The 23,154-nt window shown below is 34.9% G+C and overlaps 1 protein-coding gene and 2 long non-coding RNA genes across 4 annotated transcripts in view; 1 reads left to right on the forward strand and 2 right to left on the reverse strand.

Moving 5' to 3' along the window:
• Positions 1-265: 265 nt before the first annotated feature.
• LOC112213410 lies at positions 266-4,486 on the reverse strand. Its single transcript, XR_002947303.2, has 6 exons — positions 4,355-4,486; positions 4,161-4,263; positions 3,793-3,912; positions 2,290-2,648; positions 1,743-1,906; positions 266-1,642 (listed from the first exon to the last, which is right to left on the reverse strand). It is a non-coding gene; the product is annotated as an uncharacterized LOC112213410 (long non-coding RNA).
• On the forward strand, positions 3,656-4,821 carry LOC117152087. Of its 2 annotated transcripts, XR_004462325.1 has the most exons (3): positions 3,785-3,922; positions 4,181-4,621; positions 4,752-4,775. It is a non-coding gene; the product is annotated as an uncharacterized LOC117152087 (long non-coding RNA). The 2 variants fall into 2 exon arrangements; XR_004462324.1 differs by having other exon boundaries at positions 3,656-3,922; positions 4,181-4,821.
• A 2,137-nt stretch (positions 4,822-6,958) lies between these two features.
• LOC100745583 (carbonic anhydrase 1) overlaps positions 6,959-23,154 on the reverse strand; it is a 28,834-nt gene continuing 12,638 nt past the window's right edge. Inside the window, exons 2-7 of the mRNA XM_003491961.4 lie at positions 22,853-23,053; positions 17,752-17,873; positions 14,684-14,779; positions 11,761-11,875; positions 10,852-11,030; positions 6,959-10,200 (exon numbers count right to left, since the gene is read on the reverse strand). Coding sequence (XP_003492009.1) covers positions 10,132-10,200; positions 10,852-11,030; positions 11,761-11,875; positions 14,684-14,779; positions 17,752-17,873; positions 22,853-23,053 — 782 coding nt within the window. The 3' untranslated portion in view covers positions 6,959-10,131. The remainder of the gene's footprint in view (positions 10,201-10,851; positions 11,031-11,760; positions 11,876-14,683; positions 14,780-17,751; positions 17,874-22,852; positions 23,054-23,154) is intronic.

Below are 23,154 nucleotides of genomic sequence, written 5' to 3' on the forward strand. Positions count from 1 at the left end.
AGAAACAGTTAATTAAAGCTATATTAACTCTTTGCACTCATAATTATTTAATTTGATCGAATACACATCTTTACTTTTGAAGACGACATCTTTTTGATAAAAAATGAATTATAATCGTTCACAAATTTATTTGTACAATAATCTTCTCCACTTTTTTATTTCCTCAGCATTGAAAAAAGATCAGATACCAAGCTTTCACATTATCAATTATCAAAAAGATAAAAGTGCAAATTTCGTTGGAATAAGAATTACAAACATCTGTAAATTTAATTATACACGTAAATTATTATTTTAATTATAATTATACACGTACAAATATCCACATAATCAATTATTAAGAAGTTGTGCGATTAAATGTGTTTTTTCAAAACATCTTTTCAATTAATTTCTTATCTTACATTCGTATCTTATATTCTTATAGTCTCCTAATATGTAATTTTATTTTCGAGAGTGTTGAGCGCCTTTGAAGGCTCTCTTCTAACAAGCATAACAGGAGAATATGAAACGCAGGCAACTTCATGACAACTTCTTTATTCAATTGTTCCCCTAGTAAGAAAATCGCAAGAGGAGGATAATAGGAGAACACGGAAAGCAAGAAGTTGTAGTTTAATTTCTCTGAACGATTATGCTTTCCTGGTGACTAAGATAGACGCGCAGTACTAGAAAAGTAGAAATAAAATGGCAGTACTAGATGATCTCTTGTATCATCCTATTCTCCTAGTAAGAGAATTCATTTTTCGACGCTTGAAGAACGTCGATGGAAGCTTCCTGGATGACAGAAGAGAATACAACAATCGATAAAATCATACGCAAAGTTATTAAAGATGTGTAAATATTAATGATTTGTTACATATGACACATATGTGTTAATATGTGTATAGTAAAATTAAAGAAGACACAAGTTTCTATGTTTCATTCGACGTTAACATTTTGATTAACTCCCACTCGAATGATAAAAAGGTATCGAAAATTGATGATTCAGAATTATATAATAATTTAAGGCAATGATTCCAAATCTGCGAACGTTTCATTTTATACTAAAAACCAAATGTGTTTGGAAAATATTTGTTAATAAAGATTAATAAGAATCCTGATAATTTATGATACGATCAATAACAATTTATAAATTAACAAATCTATAAACTATATTATAGGAATAATATAATATATACATGAATTCTAGTCCTTCTTCAACTGTATATGTATCCTTACGGAAACCGTCTATGGTCTCATTTAATGTCACGTTTATTCTGTCCTAAGCCAATGTTTTCAGCTGTCACTGCTCCGATGGTAGATGATTATCGGTTATCGATAATATACCGATGATGGATATAGATGTTTTTGTTTTATGCTTAGATGATGAATTATGACCATCATATGATGTATCAAAATTATTATTAATAGCATTGATATTGACCAAGAATAAGATAGACCTTGCATAAATTACAAAAAAAATGTTCCATGACACGAGAACTACGTAGTTCCCCATACCATTTTAGTGTCACATGCGACATTATCGGTTCAGTATAGGATAAAATAGAGATCGATCTATATACGATACATCTCTCCAATTATCTGAAATAATGCCATCTATTGCTTCTTTCTCTCATTCATCCAGCCATTGAAGAATTTCTTCCAAAACCTGATAATAGTAAAGATAACAAAATATTTTAGAATTCTTAAATAAACACTACTTATAAATACATATATTTGCATAATTAAATGTAAAAATAATGAATTACCAATGTTATAATCCTCTGATTCTAGCGATCACACCATTATTCAGTCACATCCGATTTAACGCATCGGACAAGTTGTTTATCTTTAAACGAAAATTAATTGTTTCTCCGCAACCTCGAAATTCCTTCATGTGTTGTGCCAAATAAAACTGAGAACTACTGAAAATCTAATAATACAATTAAATCAAGGTGGATTTTAAGATTTCACATAATACATTTTACTTGCGTTGCAAATCTAACGCGTATTTTCCCCGCGTTGCCTAATTCAACATGTCTTTCAGATATCTTTGCGCATACTCTGACATTATCTACCCAACGAGCATCCGCATTGTATCAGTGAATGAAATCCTATTGTGTATAATCATTATTTCAATTGACCACAACAAATAACAAAGAAATTTGGTACACTAGCAAAGATTACACTATGCAATTACAATATTTTCTCTATAATCATCCACCAATACGTTCCTGATAATTAATCGATCATCATTTCCATTACTGGGTGCAGCCAAAGGAACAAGGATCTGGGGAACAAACCGGTCGTTCGTACCCCGATCACGCAACTACGGTGGAGGTTGTCTGCTCTGTCGTAGAATGTTAGAATAAATTGGTGGAAGTGATGATTTGATTCCAAAATCGCAAGGTAGAAGAGCAACAGGCTTCGAAAATGAAAAACATCACGTCTCGGGTACTGGTCTAATGAATCGGCAGAGATGTTACAAAGAATGGGCTGAAGAATCGATGCTAGTCCTTTGGAATTTGTACTCCTGTACTAGGAAGGGTTATGGGAAAATGAACCGATCCTGGGTGTTTAGATCACGCCTCCTCGACGGTGGTTGTTCCTTTCGTCGTAAATAGATTGGACTGAAGAGGCATTTCGAATGTTGGGAACCAAATGAGATCTGTCCACTGCAAAATTATATGTATTAATTGCACTCCTGTATGTACGAGGCGCATAGAATGCTAAAAATGTAGATATGTCGCTTCTATGGAACAAAAAATGGAGGCCGGAATTTTTCCCAAACGTTATAAACTATGAGAAATAACTTTACGAAAATTATGTGGTTTATTCGGTTTGATAACAGAAATTAACAAAGGCAACAAAGATTAAATCTTTTAGTAGATTTCAAGAGTTTGTTTACATCCGAGAAAAACATGTCAGAGTCAGGTTTGAACATGTTCTTGGGATAATATTTTCCCTTATTGCGTGTGTTTTGTTAAACCACAGAGGAAAGCACACCATGCTTTATTGTTAGACAAATTGAAGGTTATGTATATATATTTGTATATGTAGCAGGGAACATTCAATTTGCCCAGCAACTTTTCCAAAGCAATCAAATTATGAAACATTTATAGGTATAATAATAATATTTTATATATATTAACCACATATTTTTTGTTATATTCCCGTGATATAGTATGTCAACGACTATACATGAAATATTAATTCATTCCTGAGGCATCATAAAATACGTTATACTTCCGACAACTGGGTATAGAACCACAAGAAAGCCGCAAGAAAATCGCATTCCACGTCGTTTCACGTGTCCGACCATTTTCAACCAACTTCATTTCGAGAATCAACGGTAAAGTTACTAACTCGACTGAAGTGTGGTCGAACGTTTATATATTGTTCGAGCACGCAGATAAGAACGTACAGCGATCGGTAAGATTGCCCATATGCACTTGAACTGGCTTTCGCGATTTGTATTTTCACTTCACTTTCATAAAATATTTTGTGTTTTGTGATTAGAAAGGCCCAAGCTAGATTTAAGATTTAGCGAGTATTGCACCCGAATAGAACAATTTTCAATATCAGATTATTTGTATCAATTCTTTATATTAAAATGCAGAACGCGACGTGCAAAGAAACCTATTCCGAACTAACGAATAAAGTACAGATAAAAAATGTTTACTAATAAAGATAATAAATACCTGCTTCCGATATGTTCGTCATAAGTTCTACGTAATACAACCGTCGTCTGTGTTGATTAGGATTTTTTCCCCGCGGCATGATTGAGCGACCAGAGGAACAAAAGTGTTTACGATTCACGATTAGATGTGACCAACGATGTCATTGATATCGTTGTGGTCCGAGGAAAGTTATTATGAAGCCGCCATCATCAAATAGGAATCACCGAATCCCGTAAGATAAATAAAGATTGAAAGAAATCTGTAACAAAGTAAACAATATTATAATTTGTTCTTTATGACAGAAAAAGAAGTACACTACTCTTGTATCTTTCTTTTTTCTATCGAGTTATTGTTTATGAAAATATTGCTTTATCAAAACTACGAACTAATTATTATTTATTTACCATAGGACAAAGAAACATCCTATTCAGAATAAAAAATATATAGCTAATATATTTCAAATATTATGATTATATGAATATTTATAAAATATAAAACATGACGTACTTTTTTTGTCTGTTAAACAGAGCTGGGCAATAAAAGAAATAGCGATCTGAAATTGATGATATTCTGCCATATCTGGAAATTTTCTCTGTGATCGAACAATAATCTGCACAAAAGAATTACACAAAATGTTAAAGTAATGTATAAAAGTAGTAAATTATATAAAAATAAAACAACAATCTACGTCAAATACGCACAAACGTGACTACCAAACGTCGTTTCGCGACGTCTAACAACTTCAGTCTCCGACATTAAACTGACATCTCACTCTACGGTTTGTCTAGCGAATAATGGTGACGAGGAATGAAAATAGCAGAGGCTGCTCTTCGGTAAGTGGAGCGATACGAATACTAGTCGTCAGATTCCTGGAAAAAATATGTTTTTCTTAGCGATCTTATTATGTTTCAAACAAAGAAATATTATGATAGGTTAAACAGTGAGATATGCGTAAAAAGTAAACACACGTAAGTTAATATTTAGATCACTTTAGATACTCATAGATCACTCATAGATACCTGCGCTTATATGTCATAATTTTATTTGATTAAATAAAATTGACTGCTATATAAAGCTTAAAGATGACATGTATTTTAGATCGAAATAAAATGATGCTACTGGTCAGAAAATTTTAATAGAGAGAGAGAGAGAGAGAGAGAGAGAGAGAGAGAGGGAAAAAGAAGAGGTTATGTAAAGAGAAGAAGAAAACTAAATGAAGTGATTTTCAGAATGAATGAATCAAATCAAGAATGATCCGTATAAAAACCACTAAGTATATTAACATAATGCAAAATCGTTTAATAGCACTCAGAATAACTATCAAATTTTAGATATAAAAGGTCCAACTTGTTACTTTAAATGCCTAAAGTAAATTAATATACATTATAAAAACATATTTCTAAATAATAGTTAACTAATGTACCAAATCATTATAATCAGTTGTATTTATGAATAATGTATAAATTAAATATCACAAAAATAATTATGAAAAAATAATTTGCTCTTTTTAAAATATTTTTTGCAATTTTTAGAATATTTGATTTGAGATATACTAGTATATTATATGCTGTATATATATATAGCATAATACATTATAATATATATGGTATACTATGTATGTAACAGAGTAGCACAATTATTAATTATTATTATCATTACGTATTTAATAACAATTGTAACTTTTAACATGTAAAATGTATTTTTATTTTAAACAGAAATATTTAGAACTACAGTAGAAAACAAATTAAACAGTTGCTGTAATTACATGGTTCAAGATCGTAACGTAACAAAGAATATCTAAATAGCCAGAGGTGGGTGATATTTACACTGAATGTACGGAAGGAAAGTTATATTCGACAAATTTGATTGATACTTAAAAATCTGTGATACACGATGAGTCACTCTATAATTCTTATCGTAAGAGCTAAAGAAATTTGATAATCTCGGAGGAAAAACAGCACCCTCTCTTTCTGTCTCTTTTAAATATTCCGTTATCTAACTCTCGCTTTATCTTTTCTTCAAATGTTGCATTCCTTATACCTGCTTCTACTCTGATTTTGTTTCTATTTGTTTCAGCCTTTACAATGTATCTTGAGTTGTTCCACTTGAGCCTTAATATTCATCTGAGATACTTATTCTGTATCACCTCCAGCCTGCATTGCTCTTTCCGATCCCATATCTCTGCTCTATACAGCGTGATGCTTTTAATTAGAGGTCAAATAACTTAATCCTTCTGTTGAAGTCGCCTCTGAATTTTCTTTGTTCAATTTCCAGACCTGTTCCATTGAGTGCAACAAAGACAGACTGTACGTGCGTTAATCAAAAGAGACGATAGTGTCCGACAAGGATGAGCTACACTGGTGGTGATAAAAAAGGAAGACGACAATGTGCAACAAGGATGTATAAGGGCATAGACGTATTGAAATGCTCCTAGACGTATTGAGACGCACGTAGATACGTGGCGATGCGTAGAAACGCGCGCGAACAGCTGAAGATGTGTGGAAACGTGCCTGTACCTCGTCTGTGCCACTAGTATACTTAATCGATTGCGATGTATACGATACGAGAATGATGTACTCGAATTGTGTGGCACAAAAAATTATTGCATGTTATTCTGTACCTCGTTTGTGATTCTGTATGAAGATATGTCTATTATCATTGGCCACGGTCATATATGATTTATATGACCGTGATTATTAACCAAGGACAGAACGTGGTGTATGGGTTCATCCTATACCTAGTTTTTGGCATTATAATATAATCGTGAATCCCAGGATCGACCATTGAAACCGGTTTTCAGATGGATGCTTTCCTCACTGAATTAACGGTAGTAAGTCGTTGCATCTTGTTTCTTTTATTCTTCGTTACAGGAAATGCCTTCTGCCAACTTACCATAATTTTTATGTTCTGATCTTTTGTAATGATAAAATGTGACAAGTTATTTCTTTGAATATTATTCGTAAGGGCAATTGACCATAAAAGTAAATATAAATGAGATATATCATTAGCAGTCTGCAGATATTTACGCAAATTCATATTTTTATGAATATAATTAAAAAATGGTCATTTAGATAAAAGATTTCATCAGCTAAATATGTATTGCAAAGAGTTCTTATCTTTGGCTATTTTATGTATTTTTGCATGTTCAAATTTCTCAGAAATGCATAAAATTACGCAGTTCAATTATTAAGTACACAAAAGTAAATAAATGAAATGTATTATTTGCAATTCATTATAGATTCGTGTACCGGACCTATACAAATGGTTATATAAGGAATATATTAGGTTTCAAACAAACATTTAAACATGTTATCGCTGCGAGATCTCTCGCGACCCTTTATTACCATTTTTCTTACTTTTTCTTTTATCACAGTCGATGCTACGAAATACATATACAGATTGCTTCTCACGTGTTCAACAATAAATATAGGAAGGAGAGGAAAAAGAAAACTTAGATACAATCATCGTTACCAGAGAACGAACACGACGTTTTCCATTATCACGTTCGAAGTAAAATGTCCATTAACGTAAAATACACGTTTCAGGAGAAAACCAACAGTAAGAGGAGGAGTAAAACTTTCAGCATTCCAACTAGCATATTAAAAGCTGACACTTGTTACTCCGGTACGAAGAAAGCTCTTTACGATCTCTTATCGACGGTCACGCAAATATATTACAATAATCAAAACCGGGTTGAATAATATGTGAATCGGTAACTCGTGTAAACTTCTTTTACACCTCCATGCAAATGCTGCACCCATTATTTCCACTATGATTGCAGTCATTTACAATGGCTACGAAAAGTATTTCCACACCATTGTATTTATTAGAGTATTTATATATGAATTAATTAAATTTAAGTATATCAACATCTTTGAATCAATTTACATTATCAAATTTTACTTCTTTAACATTGTGACTATGGAAAAGAATTCCTAAGAATTCGTATAATATTTTTTTCGTCACTGTTTCTTCTACCTAGATTCACAATTTTACCAAATTTGAAGAAATTGACGTATTTATAATACAATATATTGCTATAATATATTGCATGATCCCATAGGTTGTTTCATACCTTCATACGACTACGAAAATCTGATATTACGAAAATGAAATGTAGAATCTGATAACAAAAGAGCTTCATTGAAAAATGAAGATATATGCAAATATTTGTTGTAACCACTGCGCTTCCTTTATGTATGGTTACCCGATTTTGATTAGATAAAATGAAAGAAAGAAATATATATGTATATGAACGAGGCGTTGTCGTCACGACAAAAGCATCTGTTACAAAATAAAATTGCAATATGCAAAAATGATAATTCCATTGTTCTTCGCGTCTGTGATAATTGAGTGAAAAATACTCAATGGTCTCAGACACGAAAGTTAATATGTATTAACAACATTATACAATTGTGTTACTTCACTTAGGTGATTAAAAAGGCACATAGGCGTGCATAGTCCGAGGCGTATCGAGCGGTTTTCTCTCCGTGCTTCGAAAAGTGACTTAGAAGGAAGATTACTATTATCGTGTGGGTAATGTAAAATGGCACCTCTGCCCACGCTCGTCTCTTCGTGTTTGAAAACATCTCGAAAATACTTTGTTTAAATTTAATTATTTTGTTTAATTTTATAGAAGAATAATTCCACGTTTTTCCAATCCACAAGTTAATTTCGAGAAAAGATTGATACGCGTAATCAAACATTAGGCTAACGTTAGCTGCATTTTCACATTGATGACACTCGGCAGCCTCGGACATTTTAACAAACTATACAAACCGCAAACATCTATATTGAACGTCACACCCGTACATATGTGTAAAGATATACGTATATAGTGTATATAATTATTTATACGCGAAACATAATCATCATACAGCATTCCATAAACAATGGTATCTGTCCGATTTATGGTATCTGATGGTATCTGATCCTTGGTGGGTCGATCAATAGTGGACGGGCCTGTTCTAAAATCTTTGTAAAACGTTTTAAAAATTACGATTTAAAAAATTTCCTATAAACCGCTGCAATTTGAGTGAATCTTTCGTTAGTGTGAATATATGTACGTATAGGCACGTTTCTCGTTTCTGTATCCGTTAAAACAAGCAGTCGCAAAAATTTTCAACTAAATATCTATAGTCTCTACTCTATGATACGGTTCAAGCGAAATCCTCCCGTTTCAACTACGATTTTTTAATTGCGCTTGGAATCGAAGTGAAATGCTCACGCATTGCTTTGTTCTTTCGCGATTATCGTCGAGATCATGAACAATCGTTAACACGTCTATCGTTCTATAGTATCCGATCATTCAAACAAGACACGCATATATAACACTATTACACGTTCATCGAACGTTCTGTGTCATGGCGCCTTTGAAATGATTTCCAAATTTCACTCTTTACACGATTCTTTGTACATTCCTTTCTTACGACTCCAATGCTGTCCAACAGTTTCTCTTTTCTCACCATAGATCGCCGCTATGGTTCGTTCAAAGTTAATTAAACTAATTAAAACCCTGTTGCTTAATACAATACTTTATCTTCTTCTCCTTTTAATACCATAAGTAATATTTAACGATTGATTAAAGAAAATCTCATTTATCATTAACGATGGACAGCATTTTATTCAATCACTCGTCAATCATTCCGTTTATCCTACTTAATTCAACCTTATATACTAAAACTCCTCGAAGGACGTATCCAGAATATACAGGGTGTTAAAAAAGTGGCCGATATTTAGAAACTGATTGTAGACATTAAGACACGAAGGAAGTTCGTGTACAAAAATGTAGTTTGTGACTTATTTTTCTAGTTATACGCCATTCGATATTACATCAGAAATACGCTAGTATATATAGTTGCTATGGACCAACAAATCAATCGATGTACTTTTCTTTCTGTCTCATCGACACTTCGTGTTTTCCAGACAAATGAAGGAAATCAATTATCGTTCGTTTTTTTATAACAAACACGAAGTATCAGTGAGAGATATATATAGGAAGAAATATAGCCTAATTTCCAGCGTAAAATTGAATTGTTTATACCTAGAAGAACAAACTTCAAGCAACAACAATTTACAAATGAACCCTCTTCACTGCCTTGATGCCTACAATTACACCGTACAAATGTGTTTTCTTTAGCAGCTTGTATCTTTTAATCTTCATCCACCAGTTTGTCCATAAAAAATCTTCTCTTGTCCTTCGTCCTCTCTTCTTCCGACCACCATTCCGGAAATCCTCGACAGACAAAGAAGGCACTTCGTTCTCCCAGCGAGAAAGGTCCACGATACAGAATGAAGGTTGAACGGCGATGCAAGTTTGGCGACCATAGCGCGTCGAGTGGTCGCGGTCGCTCCATCGAGTGGTCGCGGTCGCTCCATGGTCCACCATAATGGTGGACAACGCGGCTGGGTCGCTTCTTTCCCGTCGTTTTTCACCCGGCACCGGGTGATCTTGATGCGGCATCGCCGGTGAACCGGCTCAGAAGCTGCCACACTCGCGTAGCACGCGATTTCCGAGTGGCATCGGCGGACGGAAGTTGTTGATTACCTGAAACAAGCGGCACACAGGCGCCGGAATTAGGAAAACTGGGCCGTGATTCCGCCGATCGGGAATTCATTCTTTCGCGGTCGGACGTTGACGCGGCGCTACGGCTAAAAATAAAACGAGAGAAAAAAATGGAAGGAAAGGGTGTGCGATGTGTCGCCAAGACGGTGGATTTGCGAGGCGAGAGAAAGATTAATCGAACCGATGGAGAAGGTGTCCAGTGGGCGTTTTGTTCCACCTTGGTTGACGTCGATAGGAGTTTCTGATCAATTTTTAGAAATATTCTTCGTTCGTTTGTCGGGAGTCAGATTTAGTAAGTTTTGTCTTTTACGCTGTGTAAAATCTCATTGAGTACGAGACATTCGATAGAGTTCGATGTCGATGCAAGATTCTGATGTATTAAATGTAGGTTTTATGAAAAATTGTAACATTCGATTAAAATTCAGCATCTATGCAAAATTCCAACGTAGCAAATATTTATGGCGATTGCAGGACTCCTGCAATTTTGGTGTTGGGAAGCTCTAAAATGTTCGAAGGTTTCTACGAGTGGTATTCCATTTTCTCCTCAATTTATCCAACGTTGCTTATTTCATAATGTGCTTCGTAATGAATTAACAGTATAAAGAATGCAAACGTGAAACTGAATCCACTTACCGCTCCATGGTTCTCATGGCACGGGCACTCCTCCCCACGGGAGAATTTACGTAAGTTGCGGAAGATGTTTAACTGATGATGAGACACCTCGATGCACTTCTTGAAAAGAATCCAAGTGACGCTCTCGTTGCAGGGTGGCGTCGTCAACGAACCCAGATACGTCCAGTAGCCATTGTCATCTGGATCAGGAAACGGGAAGCACGAAATAAAATACGACGTTAATTAAAAATATGAACGACATATAAAATGAAAAAAGTCGTAAAGTATTTCCAACGATAAGATCTGCCACCGTGATAAATGATGGACGCAGACGATAGAAAGCGCGCTCGTATGATGGATTGGTTCGCGTTTTTTGCGTTTGATATTTTAAACTGAATACTAATTTATTAATATGTAGAGTATCGAGCGCGAGAAAAATTACGTAACTTCATTAACGTAATGCTTTTTTTAAAAAATTACGCGATTCATTATTAAAACGATAATCTATATAGTGGACATGACGATCGATCAAGAATATTTAAAATATTCCACACGTTGTCTCAAATAATTGTGTTTTCTCTTACGGAAGACGATAAATGAATTTTTAAAGACACCTTGGAAAGCTTGGTAAGCAAATTTCTATCGATTTTGAAAGGATCTGTCATGCGAAAGCTTCGTGTCTCGTTTGTAATTTCCAATTCCCTTTGTGTGACCAGGTTCGCGTGGCATAAACGATAGCATAAACGATAGCACTGCTTTAAAGAGTTAAGCGATCGTGATTGGAAAGTAGGATGAAAATTTTAAGAGTCCTATGCAATTAATGGGCGAGAGAAGAATAAGTTATTGGACGATTTTTGTTTGACATTGGTTAATGATGAATAATGGAGTTAGGCGAATATAAAATTGACGATATTTTGATAGAATACTCACCAGGAAGTAGCTTGCTGGGATCGATTGGATCTGCGATTTCTACGACTTCGTTCTTGTGCGAGACATATGGCAACAAACGAGCGATCTTCTCCATTTCCTCGTGTGTCTTTCCCACCTGCAATTACAACGTTGCACAACACACTCCGTCAGTACGATCATCAACCTTTAATCTCTATTGTATACATAAATATTCATATTCTTAACCGAGTCGTATGATGTATACTTTCAAAAACCGACAAAAGAAAAACCTACATCTACCGCTCTTTAATCAATTTAGAACGAAAGAACATTTTAATGTACGATTCTGGAATTTGTAACGAACTGATTCGGAATCTGATTAATATTATTTCACTCTCACACGGAATTTCCATTATGCTAATATTCTCCAACAATTTCAAAAACGTAAAATCTATGTAATTTCTACTAAAAAAAAAGCAACGGACGCGTGAAAATTTTTTTGGTTAAAAAGTTCAACTTTCTTTTAAACGATCCATTCTTATTTCGAGTTAAATTACCGATTATCTTACACGAGTGCATCTTCATCCTAGCTCATACACTGTTCTTTCAATGAAGTCAAAAGACGCCTAAATATTCAGAATGACGCAACGAGGAAAACTGCAGACATTATACGAAACACAGTTAACAGCTATTAGAATAGCCAACTGGTTTTATCAAGAACAAGTTGGACGATCGTCGCCTTCCTGTCTCTCGAATTTAATTAAAGGCAAAATGCCTTTAGAAGATGATGTTGTCGGAAAAATGGCTGAACGAGGAAATGGAATTTGTATAGAGAAAATGTAGACAAGAATATACATTCAGCCAGTATTAATGACCGTGCATTATCTAATGGTCGTCGAATGTTTATTGCTTAGTAATAATATATACGAAAATTACGGCCTCTCAAAGTCTGTTCATGTAGACGTAGCAAGCTTAAAGATTAAGAATGCTTTTTTTTCGAGCGTAATATGCACTCTGATCGCGACGAAACGTATTACTACGTACCTATCTATCCTCGATTGCTCTAAAACGATTCACGCTTTACTCAATGCGCAAATGAAGAAACGTTCTTGTACTTGTGGAGCATATTAGAAAAGTATCTACTGCGAACCTTTTTTAATTTATAGAACAATTTAATGAAACATTATCTGGGAATTATAGCAAAAGATAATATTAAACTTTCAAGGCCTTGGAGAAATATTTTCAATTTATAGATAAATTTAACGGAATATTTTCTTAAGATTACGATAGAAAGATTTTAAGTTTTTGATATGATATTGTGTTGGATATTGATACGAATGAAGTTAGATTTAGCCAAGAAAATGTTCTATTCTAAATTTATAAAATGCTACACAGGAAGTTAGTTACACAGGGCTACCGGCACGTAATCAGCTATGGTAAATTTGAATAACTTCCGTGCAACATTGGCGGCCGTAAATAATCTGTTTGGCCGGCACAAATTCGATGAAAATTTCCAGCAAACAACGACTACTATAAGCAATCGATTGCACAATGTCACTTTTCGAATTGCCTCGCGTTATAACGTTCCGCAAATATTCTAACAACGATTGCGCAATCGCTGCGCGTAGTTTTTATGTGAAAATAATTCCGATTGAATATCCAAATCTATTCGTACACTTCTTGCGCGACAAAACCTATCTCCATTCGCGGATTGTGCAAAGCGGAAGTCGCTAATTTAAAATCATTCGCTGCAATTCCTTTCAATGTTCCTTACCCATCTCGTCTCTCATTTATTTCATTTTAATTTTTATCTAAAATTCTCTAACGTTATTAATCCAAACGTGTTATATAAAAAAAAAGAGTGGAACAATAAACTGCAAAATTTTAATTGCAAGCGGAAAATATTATAATAAAATTAGCGGATACCGGTAATTGAAAATCGCGTGCATGATTTCCATTCGTCCTTGGTGGCGCGATACCGTACTGATAACGAGAGAATTTCACTTCGTCTTTGAAATAACGGATAATGATTCGTTCTCGAAAGATTACGTAACGTGTCATCAAACAGATGATGAAGCAGACCGCGTCATTGTTACGGATTCTGCTTAGGAGAGCTTACGAGCTTATTTAGAAGCCCAGACGACTATAAATATGGATATGTTTCTATGAATACGGTTCTATGCACCCGTAGAAAAAACAGCATATAAACGGATTACGATCTTAAGAATCTGCCGTCGCGGCTTTGAAATATCGCTGACTTTGAGACAAATATCACGTTATATTCTAACTCTGTCTTGTTTAATAACTGCAACTCTAATAATAGATTTTAATCGCTCAAATTCTGCCTTTGATAGGGAACCTTTATTCCTCGTTACCATTTGTTTCACTGGCTTATCGTATTTTTATTTTGTATGCAAGCCTCAATAGAAAATTAAACGTAGGAAAATGATAAAAATCGCATTAAGAAAGATCCCCTCCTTTATAATCATTCTATCGTGTAAGCTAGCACAGCGAGGAAATTGGCTTTGAATAGGCAAAATTTATAATCTCCCCTATCCTCGTAACCATTAATAATCAACTTACGCTACATTAAAAAAATCACTGTTAACTCGTAAATAACGAGAAATTCGTAACTTCATAATTATTTTTCCAAGAACTTCGTTAACTAATTATAGTTGTGGATACTCGAATCTAATGTTACCTGTAAATGGCTACTTGTTTATAATCTTGTCATTTTCCTGCTCTCAATTTTCATCCATTTGGCTGTCGATAATAATTAAATTGGTAACTTGGCTTTTAAATTTGCATCCTATTCGTGTCGGGGAATAAACGAAGTTAACAGCTTAACGTAGGTGTAGATATAAATTAAATAGATCAACGTAGCAAAGATACTTAGAGATCTAGAAAATAGTATCTAAGAAAATAGAGTGTCTAGAAAATAGTACAGTGAAGAATGATTACTGACCTTGAGGAACACACCGAGGACCGCGAGGCCATCGGACGCCTTTGCAGCTTCCGCGAAGGTGTTGTATTTACTCGTGTTCCAATGCACCAGGTGCAACTGTAACATGAAAATAGCAAATAGAATACATCTAACAAAATATATGATACTAGTATTTGTAATAATTTTTAGATAATGATATTTCTGTAGCAAAATTTTATATCGCTGTTGTACACTTATTTCTTCTTTTCTTCTTTTTTTTTTCTTAAATTAGAAATTTAATCGATATCCTGTATTTTACATTTTATTCCAAACATTTTTTAGGAATCTTCGTCAACATCAACTGTAATTAAATGAAAATCAATCGTTTACAAATATGTAATACAACGACAAAAATCATGCGTCAGAGATTATTATGCAAATTTATTAAGCGTTGTGAATAAATTCGATATTGCAAAATCAACAAATGATCGATCTCCTGGAAGATTCTCATGCATCGTGTTCTAAGAAAAAACCAGTCTTCCGATATATTAACAATTTTCCTCGTGATGTTTACATCACAATCTTAGTAGACCACGCTAGTCTTAGTCTCGCTGAATATTTATGACTTGAAATCAGTATAAAAGGAAGATCACTAATGGAGTCATGCGATAGAGAAGAAAGCTACAAAGATAATGCTTTATGAATCATGGAATTCAGGCTGCTTTCGTGAATCGAGTTTCGCTGAAACTCGTGATGATTGTGGCAACATGTTTCTCAAATAATTCATAGATCATCATGTGGTTCTTGACGAAATAAGCTAACAGATAATTCGCGGCGAAACTAACACATTTCGTGATCAAACATTACAAAATATGTTTTTGAAGAATTGAACTATTTATTTATGATATCTTAGTTGACCAATATTAATTTTAATTTTCAATCTTGTTATTTTGGTTTCTTTTGGTATCCTTAATATTGCTAACAAATTTAGTAACATTTAAAAAACCAAAAAGAAATTAAAATACAAGATTACAAATAAAAATGAAGGAATACAAATTTCGATCTTCTTTCTCTTCAATTTTTCCGTTTAATAAATTAATCGGTATTCTGTATACTCAAAAGGAAGTACATTGTCGTCGGTGCGCTCGAACCGCATCGAACATCGAAGTGAAGACGTGCACTGCAAACAAACGCGAGTCCCAAGCAAACATATTTCACACCACCGTTCGAGAATGCAATTGCAACCTCTTAACGTCGAAGCGGCCACCGCGTGTTTTTCTCTAACAATTAATCATGAAAGAACTTCTCCGTTGCGCAATCGATGTCTAGTTCCTTGCTCCGTAACAACCGAAGGCATTTCTCATAAAGTTTAGGCTCACGAAGTTTGAACACATTTTCTTACGTAACTTTCTGTTCGTCATTTCCATACAAATGGCACGGACAATTATCTTAATTCTTTGGTTCTTTTGAAATAGAATAGGAACGTAAACAATGACATACAACGTACGTAACGTCCTAATAAAAATTTACTCTAAAAGAAAGAGAGGAAAAACTTAATTAATCCTTCGTAGGAAAAATTTCACAGCTAACTGATTCCTCTGAATTCCTAACATCGTTATTGAAATAATTCTGAAGCTGTCGACATAACAAACGATTGTCTGACGCAGATAATATACATAAATATTCATATATGATAGCTTAATATAGTAAACGAATATTACAGGGGAACACTATGTTACATTTTCTATTTTTTATTACGTAAAAAAATAATTTGAAAATTCAATACACTGTCGACTATTTCTATATCATCTAACCTGTTCTTTTGAATTTGATTCAGGGATTAAATGTATGCTATTGCTATCTATCTATTCATGAATGTTTAAAATATATCGGTTGTCATCACCGTTGCTTTGATATAAAATTTCGTGGTATCTATTTTTAGAAGCTACTCGTACAACATTGGACGTGTATTATCTTCACCATCAAAATGCCATCATTTAATCATCAACTGATAAAAAAATCAGGGAATTAATAAACATGAACTTCCATAGTAGTCTTCGTATATTTCAGAACATCTCCAGAATTTCTAAAAATCTAGAACACGAAAGAAGAAGAGAAAGGAAATTGGTCTCGAAAATAAATGATTCGGCTTAGGTACTCGAAGAACAGACGCAGCACGCATTGTGCTTTTAATGATCATATTAATTAGAAAACTGGTTATTGCTGGAATCTTTCTTCGACTCATGGACGATGAAGTGCACGCGTTCGAACAAGGTCGAATCGTAACCGTAAGTTCGTACGAATCATTGTGACACGAATCATGCTCCTCGACAGTGAATTATTAACGATTCGCTTCGAAGCCAGACGCGCTGGTTGTTGAGAATGTTTAGAGAGCACGGTTAATCACCAATCCCACGTGCGTCCTTTTAAATTCGTTTGCAGGCGGCCTCTTCGTCTTTTGTCCGTGCACGGAATCGCAAATTACGCCGAACGATCTCGCGTTAAATCCCGTTGAAACGTATTTGTTCCCCTCTCTCTCTCTCTCTCTCTATTTATATCATACATCGTGGGCCTGAATTCCAGAGGAAACAAAAGTTGGCAAGTGGAATATGTAAATAAATTTGTTACAGTCGCATTTGTTGATAAAAATGTAGAAACTTGACCATGGATATTACACACACAAAGTCCAGGTATATGTAGTTTGTTATTCCTCTAGAATATCATTTTCGTCGTAGATGAAGCTATAAAATGCTTCTCTTGTTTCTTTAAATTTCGTAAGTAAGATTTTAATTTCTCTCTAGTTTAATAAATCCATCATTGAATCGATTTCCATTAGCTGTGTGTGAACAAATAATACAGGATCTATTTGTATATTTGTATATTTAAAAACTTTATATGTGAGCTGTGAATGAATTACCGTGAAACTGCTTTCAAAATTTTGTGATTCTTATCCCGTTAACTAAATAAAACGAGCTGACCTGTCGCTCCAATTCAACAGTTACAGTGAATATGTATATGAAACGTATAATTTATGTACGGTATCTAGTTGGAGTTGCTGTTACGGACAATTGTTTACAAAAGTGAAGTAATCGTTTTTAAAGTGAACTAACCTCTCCGGCGAAGGCCTGTCCATTCACAGTGTGTTCGGATCCTCTCGAGTCGCTACATCCCCAGTGGCAGTGGTACTGTTCCAATTTGTAGACGTCGTCCATCAAAGGTCCGCCGCTCAAAACTGTAGAAACATCGTTACAATTTTATTTAAAGACGCAATCTCAAAGCTGTGAAATCATCGTCGTAATTTCATTTAAAAAAAACGTAACCATGCTTGGCCATTTAAAAATCGTCATTGAACGACAGTGTAACCTTATCAGTAGAAAATTGCAGGAAGAAACAGATATATGAACCGATGCTAAGAAAAAAGAAATAAAAAACAAAGATAGCGAACCAGGCATGTAAATCATTCTCCTCTATTCTTCTGACCTTAAGTTTTCTCTTTCAAACGAACGTTGAATATTCCCCGAATTTATCTTTATCGTAAATTTATTACTCGATTCTTCGCCTTCTCCGAGAATACGCGGTAGAATTTTTCGACGAAACCATCGTCAACACGCGAAAGAATTCTAATATTAGTCCGTATTATGGTTTCGCGGTTGTGTAACGCGAAAACAGACGGCAGAAAAGTTTCCATCGTTTCCACGATGGCATTTGGAACGAACGCGGATCGTTTCAGCGCGTTGAATTACAGGATACGCTTGATTAGCCGAATTACAAGAACGATACTGGGGTCGTAAGGGGATAAAAGCGAACAGAGAAACCCCACACGCGTCATAACCGCAAAGGTTAAAGAAGATTTATGGCGAGCGGGTCAGAGTCGACGAACTCTCGAATCGAATAGCGTAGCTTCAAACTGAATAAACGATCACCTGCTTCGATCCTACAGCGAGCGTCAAAAGTGAGTATACGTGTTGGAAAAATGACGTTCTTACAACACTGATTTTCCTGAACACTTATTTACGTTTCTCTTTTACTATTAATTTGTATTTCTACATACTTTGTGTCTAGACTGTGGATTTTTATGCATTTACTGGGAAATTTGAAAACGCAAAATTGCACAGAACGCGTATAATACGGAAAGTATTACAGTGCTTTTTAGTTACATTCTTAAAAATATGAATTTCCATGAAAATCCGTAGTCTACGTCTTTAGAATCAATTTTCAATTTGCGCAACACACGCGTAAGAATATTTGAGCAAATGTCGTGCCTCCCGGATGTATACTCGCTTTTGATTCTCACTCTATACCTGTCTGAGATATTTCAATGTTCATTGCCGTGTTCCCTTAGCTTCTATACAACGCCGTATAGAGATTCTATCTTCCTATTTGTTCGAGTATAGAAATCCTATAGTAGTAACCAGTGCTGCGTAGTAAAAGTGTAATTGCGAAAGTTGTTTGAATGGGAATGTCGCAGAAAAGGTATCGCATTGAAGTCATTAGTGGCGCAAAGCTGGTGGGTTTGACAAAGTTTGCAACAAGATAATGAATAGTCATGATGAACTACAACGAAGTAACGATGGTCGATTTACACAAAACAACAAAAGATAAACGGATACAAATGTATATCATTCTTAACACATTCGAGACTGATAATTTTTAAGTACAAAACAATCTAATTAAGATAACGATAAATATCGCGTATTATGTCACGTATTATTAATTCAAATATATACAAGAAATTTAATATCTTTTTTCTTCGCTGATATAATTCACTTGTATGCACTGGTATTATCCATAAAAAATCATAGCAATTTTATCGATTATTATTAATATTGACATATTAATGGTATTGCCTTGTTACGACCCTAATCTTGTCAAAATCTTGTTGAAATCCCTAATGTGATGTTAAACTTTCGTACTATTCCCAAATTATTGTACGATCAAACAAGATTCGCATCTTTATCGCTCCTAAATGACAACGAAACGATTACGCAGGACCTAATAGTTCGTCGAATAAAGGGACACGATTATTTTCGAAAGATAGACACGTGCGTGTTTATCAGATTGTTTAAGACGATTTGTCGTCGTTAATAAAAATGGGCCACGATATATCGATGGTATGGGGTCATCGATTCCCTGAAACTTTGCTCTATTTCCATCGTGTGGACGTTTCGTTCCTGCCACGTATGAGCACGCATAATGCGTCACGGCACGACCGTCCTCGTTTCGAACATACCTCGCAAAGGTAAAAGCCTGCTCGACTGGCACGAAACTGTTGTCGAAGCGTTCGAGGAAAATGACCACGATCCACTCTACGCTCGTTCCACGACTCTTCCCTCCAATTATAATTAATAAAAACCAATTATAATCTGTCTTTCCTTGTTATCTTGCGTTTCGTGGCGAGCAATTCGTTCGAATACCAGCATCGATTAACAATCTTTGATTCGTTCGCTTTAAATTGCTTTGATTATTTCCGAATTCCTCAAGCAAGGAATAATCATCAATTTTTTGTAAAATAATGGATAACAAGTTGATAAAAATAAGTAAACCACGGTCACTGATACATCATCCTGATATTCGAGCGCCTTGACCCTCTTGTTTTGTGTCGATACATATTAGAGCAAATAGAAATTAATTGAAATTATTTGCTTCTAAAGCGCTGACGCATGGGAAAGTGAAAATTAGCGAGGCCGTTCGAAACGAAGATTTATCTCGAATACAGTCTTTTATCGTTTCAAATGTCAAACTTCCCTATATCTTGGCTTGCACTTTTACTTCTCCGAATGACTTAACTCAACTCTATTCTTACGCGATCAAACGTTTTTATTCAAAGAGCAATTACATGTTAAACGAATATCCGAATACACATACAGTGAGACAGGAAAATATTCGAACGCTTTCGGATTACTTTCAAATTTGACCAACACGATCATGACACTCGTGTCTTATTATACAGCTAATGCACTTTCGAAGAATTTATGCATATGATATATGCAATACGTGCATAAAATATTTCGATAGTAAATGTCGAAATACTCTCGTGAGCCAGTGTATAGAACTTCAACCTGTATACCAGCCACTTATCGAATTAATAACAAGTATATAAATTGCAATCTACTCGATCCTGTACTTAAGGTGTAATATAAGTTTCAACGGCTGATTTCTTTCGCAAAAATTGCTTTTTTTCCCTTCTTTATTTTTTCTCTTCGCTCGTGATAATCTCACGAGGATTTCAATACCATAGATAAGACGGTTAATCGTGATAAAGCATAGAATAAAGTTTTACGGCCGCGGGATTTACGATGTCGATGACGAAATGCAAACGCAAGCTTTTCCTCTGACGGGTTCCTGTTAGGCGAACCGGCTCTCACAGTGTCGGAAATGGACGATTAGAGCCACGTTTCGTGGCCCTTGCATGCAACCAATTAGCTTCTAGCCGCGGTTAACGCTGAAATCTACTTCGAACTGCTTCAGATTAAGTCCGTCGCTCTTCATGGACTAATATTTGGGTCATCGTGATGAAAACAGCATCGTATACTTGCTTTGTCAACAGCTGGATCGATTCCAGATTCGAATTAATATCAGCTAAATGGTGGAAATTGTCGTCCACTGGATTCTGTGATGTTTCTATTTATTGTCTCGTAAAACGGATCTCTTTAATGGAATTCGAATTGAAGAGTTTTCTTGCAGGCTGAGCCTCCAAGAATTTTAATCTAGATAACAATGTTTAAATATTTCCTGGAATTTTAATTAAGAAATGTATTCTCTGCGTTTAAAAGAAATCTTGTTGCTAAGACATCAACGACCGTTCTTTAAAATCTAACGCTTTCTCGATTGTTTTATCCGAGTGAAAATTACAAAGAAGTCAAACTGACAATTGCAAGTGATAATTATCGTGATAATTTCTACTTTTCAGAATTTTCTTTGCTGAAGAAGAAGCTCTGAAGGGGGAGTGTTAAAGGTTTCGATGGATTTCACGATCCAACTATCCAGAAAAGGTTTCTTCTTACTGAATCTTTGGGAAGGGGGGATATTTGCATTCGTGGTCGATCTGCAATTCAATGCTGCGGATCGAAATCGTTCTCACGGCGTGTCCCAGGCTTTTCAACTAACGAACGACTTCTTAGTTTCGCATTTAAATGCACGAACGAACGACACGGCACGGCACACCGCGTTTCTTAACCCCGAAACCACTCTTTTTCCATCCGCAATGATAAATAATATTGGAGTCAAGAAGCGATACCGCGAGCCAAATCCGTTCAACTACTTTACAACCATTCGTATGTTATCTACATGATTAAATACGAAATGACGAACGAATTGCCATTTTTTATCCTATCTTCTGAATGGACGTTCGCCTATCTTATTTTTTAACCCGCTTGAAAGGTCTCATAATCTATTTTTATTCTTATAAGAAAGTTCTAGCACACTTTAATAATGCTAAATGTATTAAGTACAATTATATATATATATATATTAGGTTGTCCGAAAAGTTTCTTTCGTTTCATAAGATGATAATGGATGAACAACAATTTCTGTTCTATATTATTTTATTGAATTAGGTATGACTCATTTCGTTATATTTCTATTATTACGTTCGTGCGTAATTCAATAAACTAACATAAAATAAAAAAACATGCGTCTATTATTTCCTTATAACACGAGAGAAACTTTTCAGACAACCTAATATATATATAAAAACGAAATTTACGATGATTAAAAAGTGACGAACGACAATGTACGTATTCTTCTAAATTTCTACGCCGAGGAAAAAAGGGTGGATGAATCTATTAATAACCGAGGGGTACTTATACAATGAAATTCAGCTATGAAAATAATTAAAAATCCAGAAGAACATGATCTAAAATATTATTCAGATAAAATTACATTTTCTGAGCGCTGTTTAATCATGATAAAGAGACTCGTTGACCCATTTTAATTCTCCTCAATTATGAATTATCCTAAGTTTATAACCATTTAATGTTCCTATTCCGTATTAGTATCTACTATTATGTTCCAATCTTGACACTTAAACGTACTCTATATCGTTGTTAGTTTCAATTTCACTCCAATCACAGGCTAAGAATAAACGTAGTTTTGGTCACGCACGGTACCTATCTGTATCTACATATACAACTTCTGAAAGGCAATAGCCAATTGCTCGATGCGATAAGTAGCTTTCCCGGATCGTTTCGTGGAAAATGAAAATAAACTTACACGTGCCCTTGCCGTCGGTGTCCATCCGCCAGCAATAACCCGGATTAACAAGTTTCCGGGAAGCGGTTGCCGGATACTTCCATCGCAGGGGTTTGCTACTCAAAGCCTCGTGATCCGATTCAACTCGGTCGGTTTCGATATTCACGGGGCTCTGCCTCGATCCTGCCGCCATTGGGAATTTTGATACCCACGTGCTTGGTCCTGTAATCAAAAAGTAAATTATATTTGCTTTAATTCGACAGCGTGCTTTGGGTGGGAAATGCAGCAAAGACGGAACGCGAGAGATTATTACCAACAGATCT

Source organism: Bombus impatiens, unplaced genomic scaffold (genome assembly GCF_000188095.3).
Source record: "Bombus impatiens unplaced genomic scaffold, BIMP_2.2 scf_0645, whole genome shotgun sequence".
Taxonomy (NCBI): Eukaryota; Metazoa; Arthropoda; class Insecta; order Hymenoptera; family Apidae; genus Bombus; species Bombus impatiens.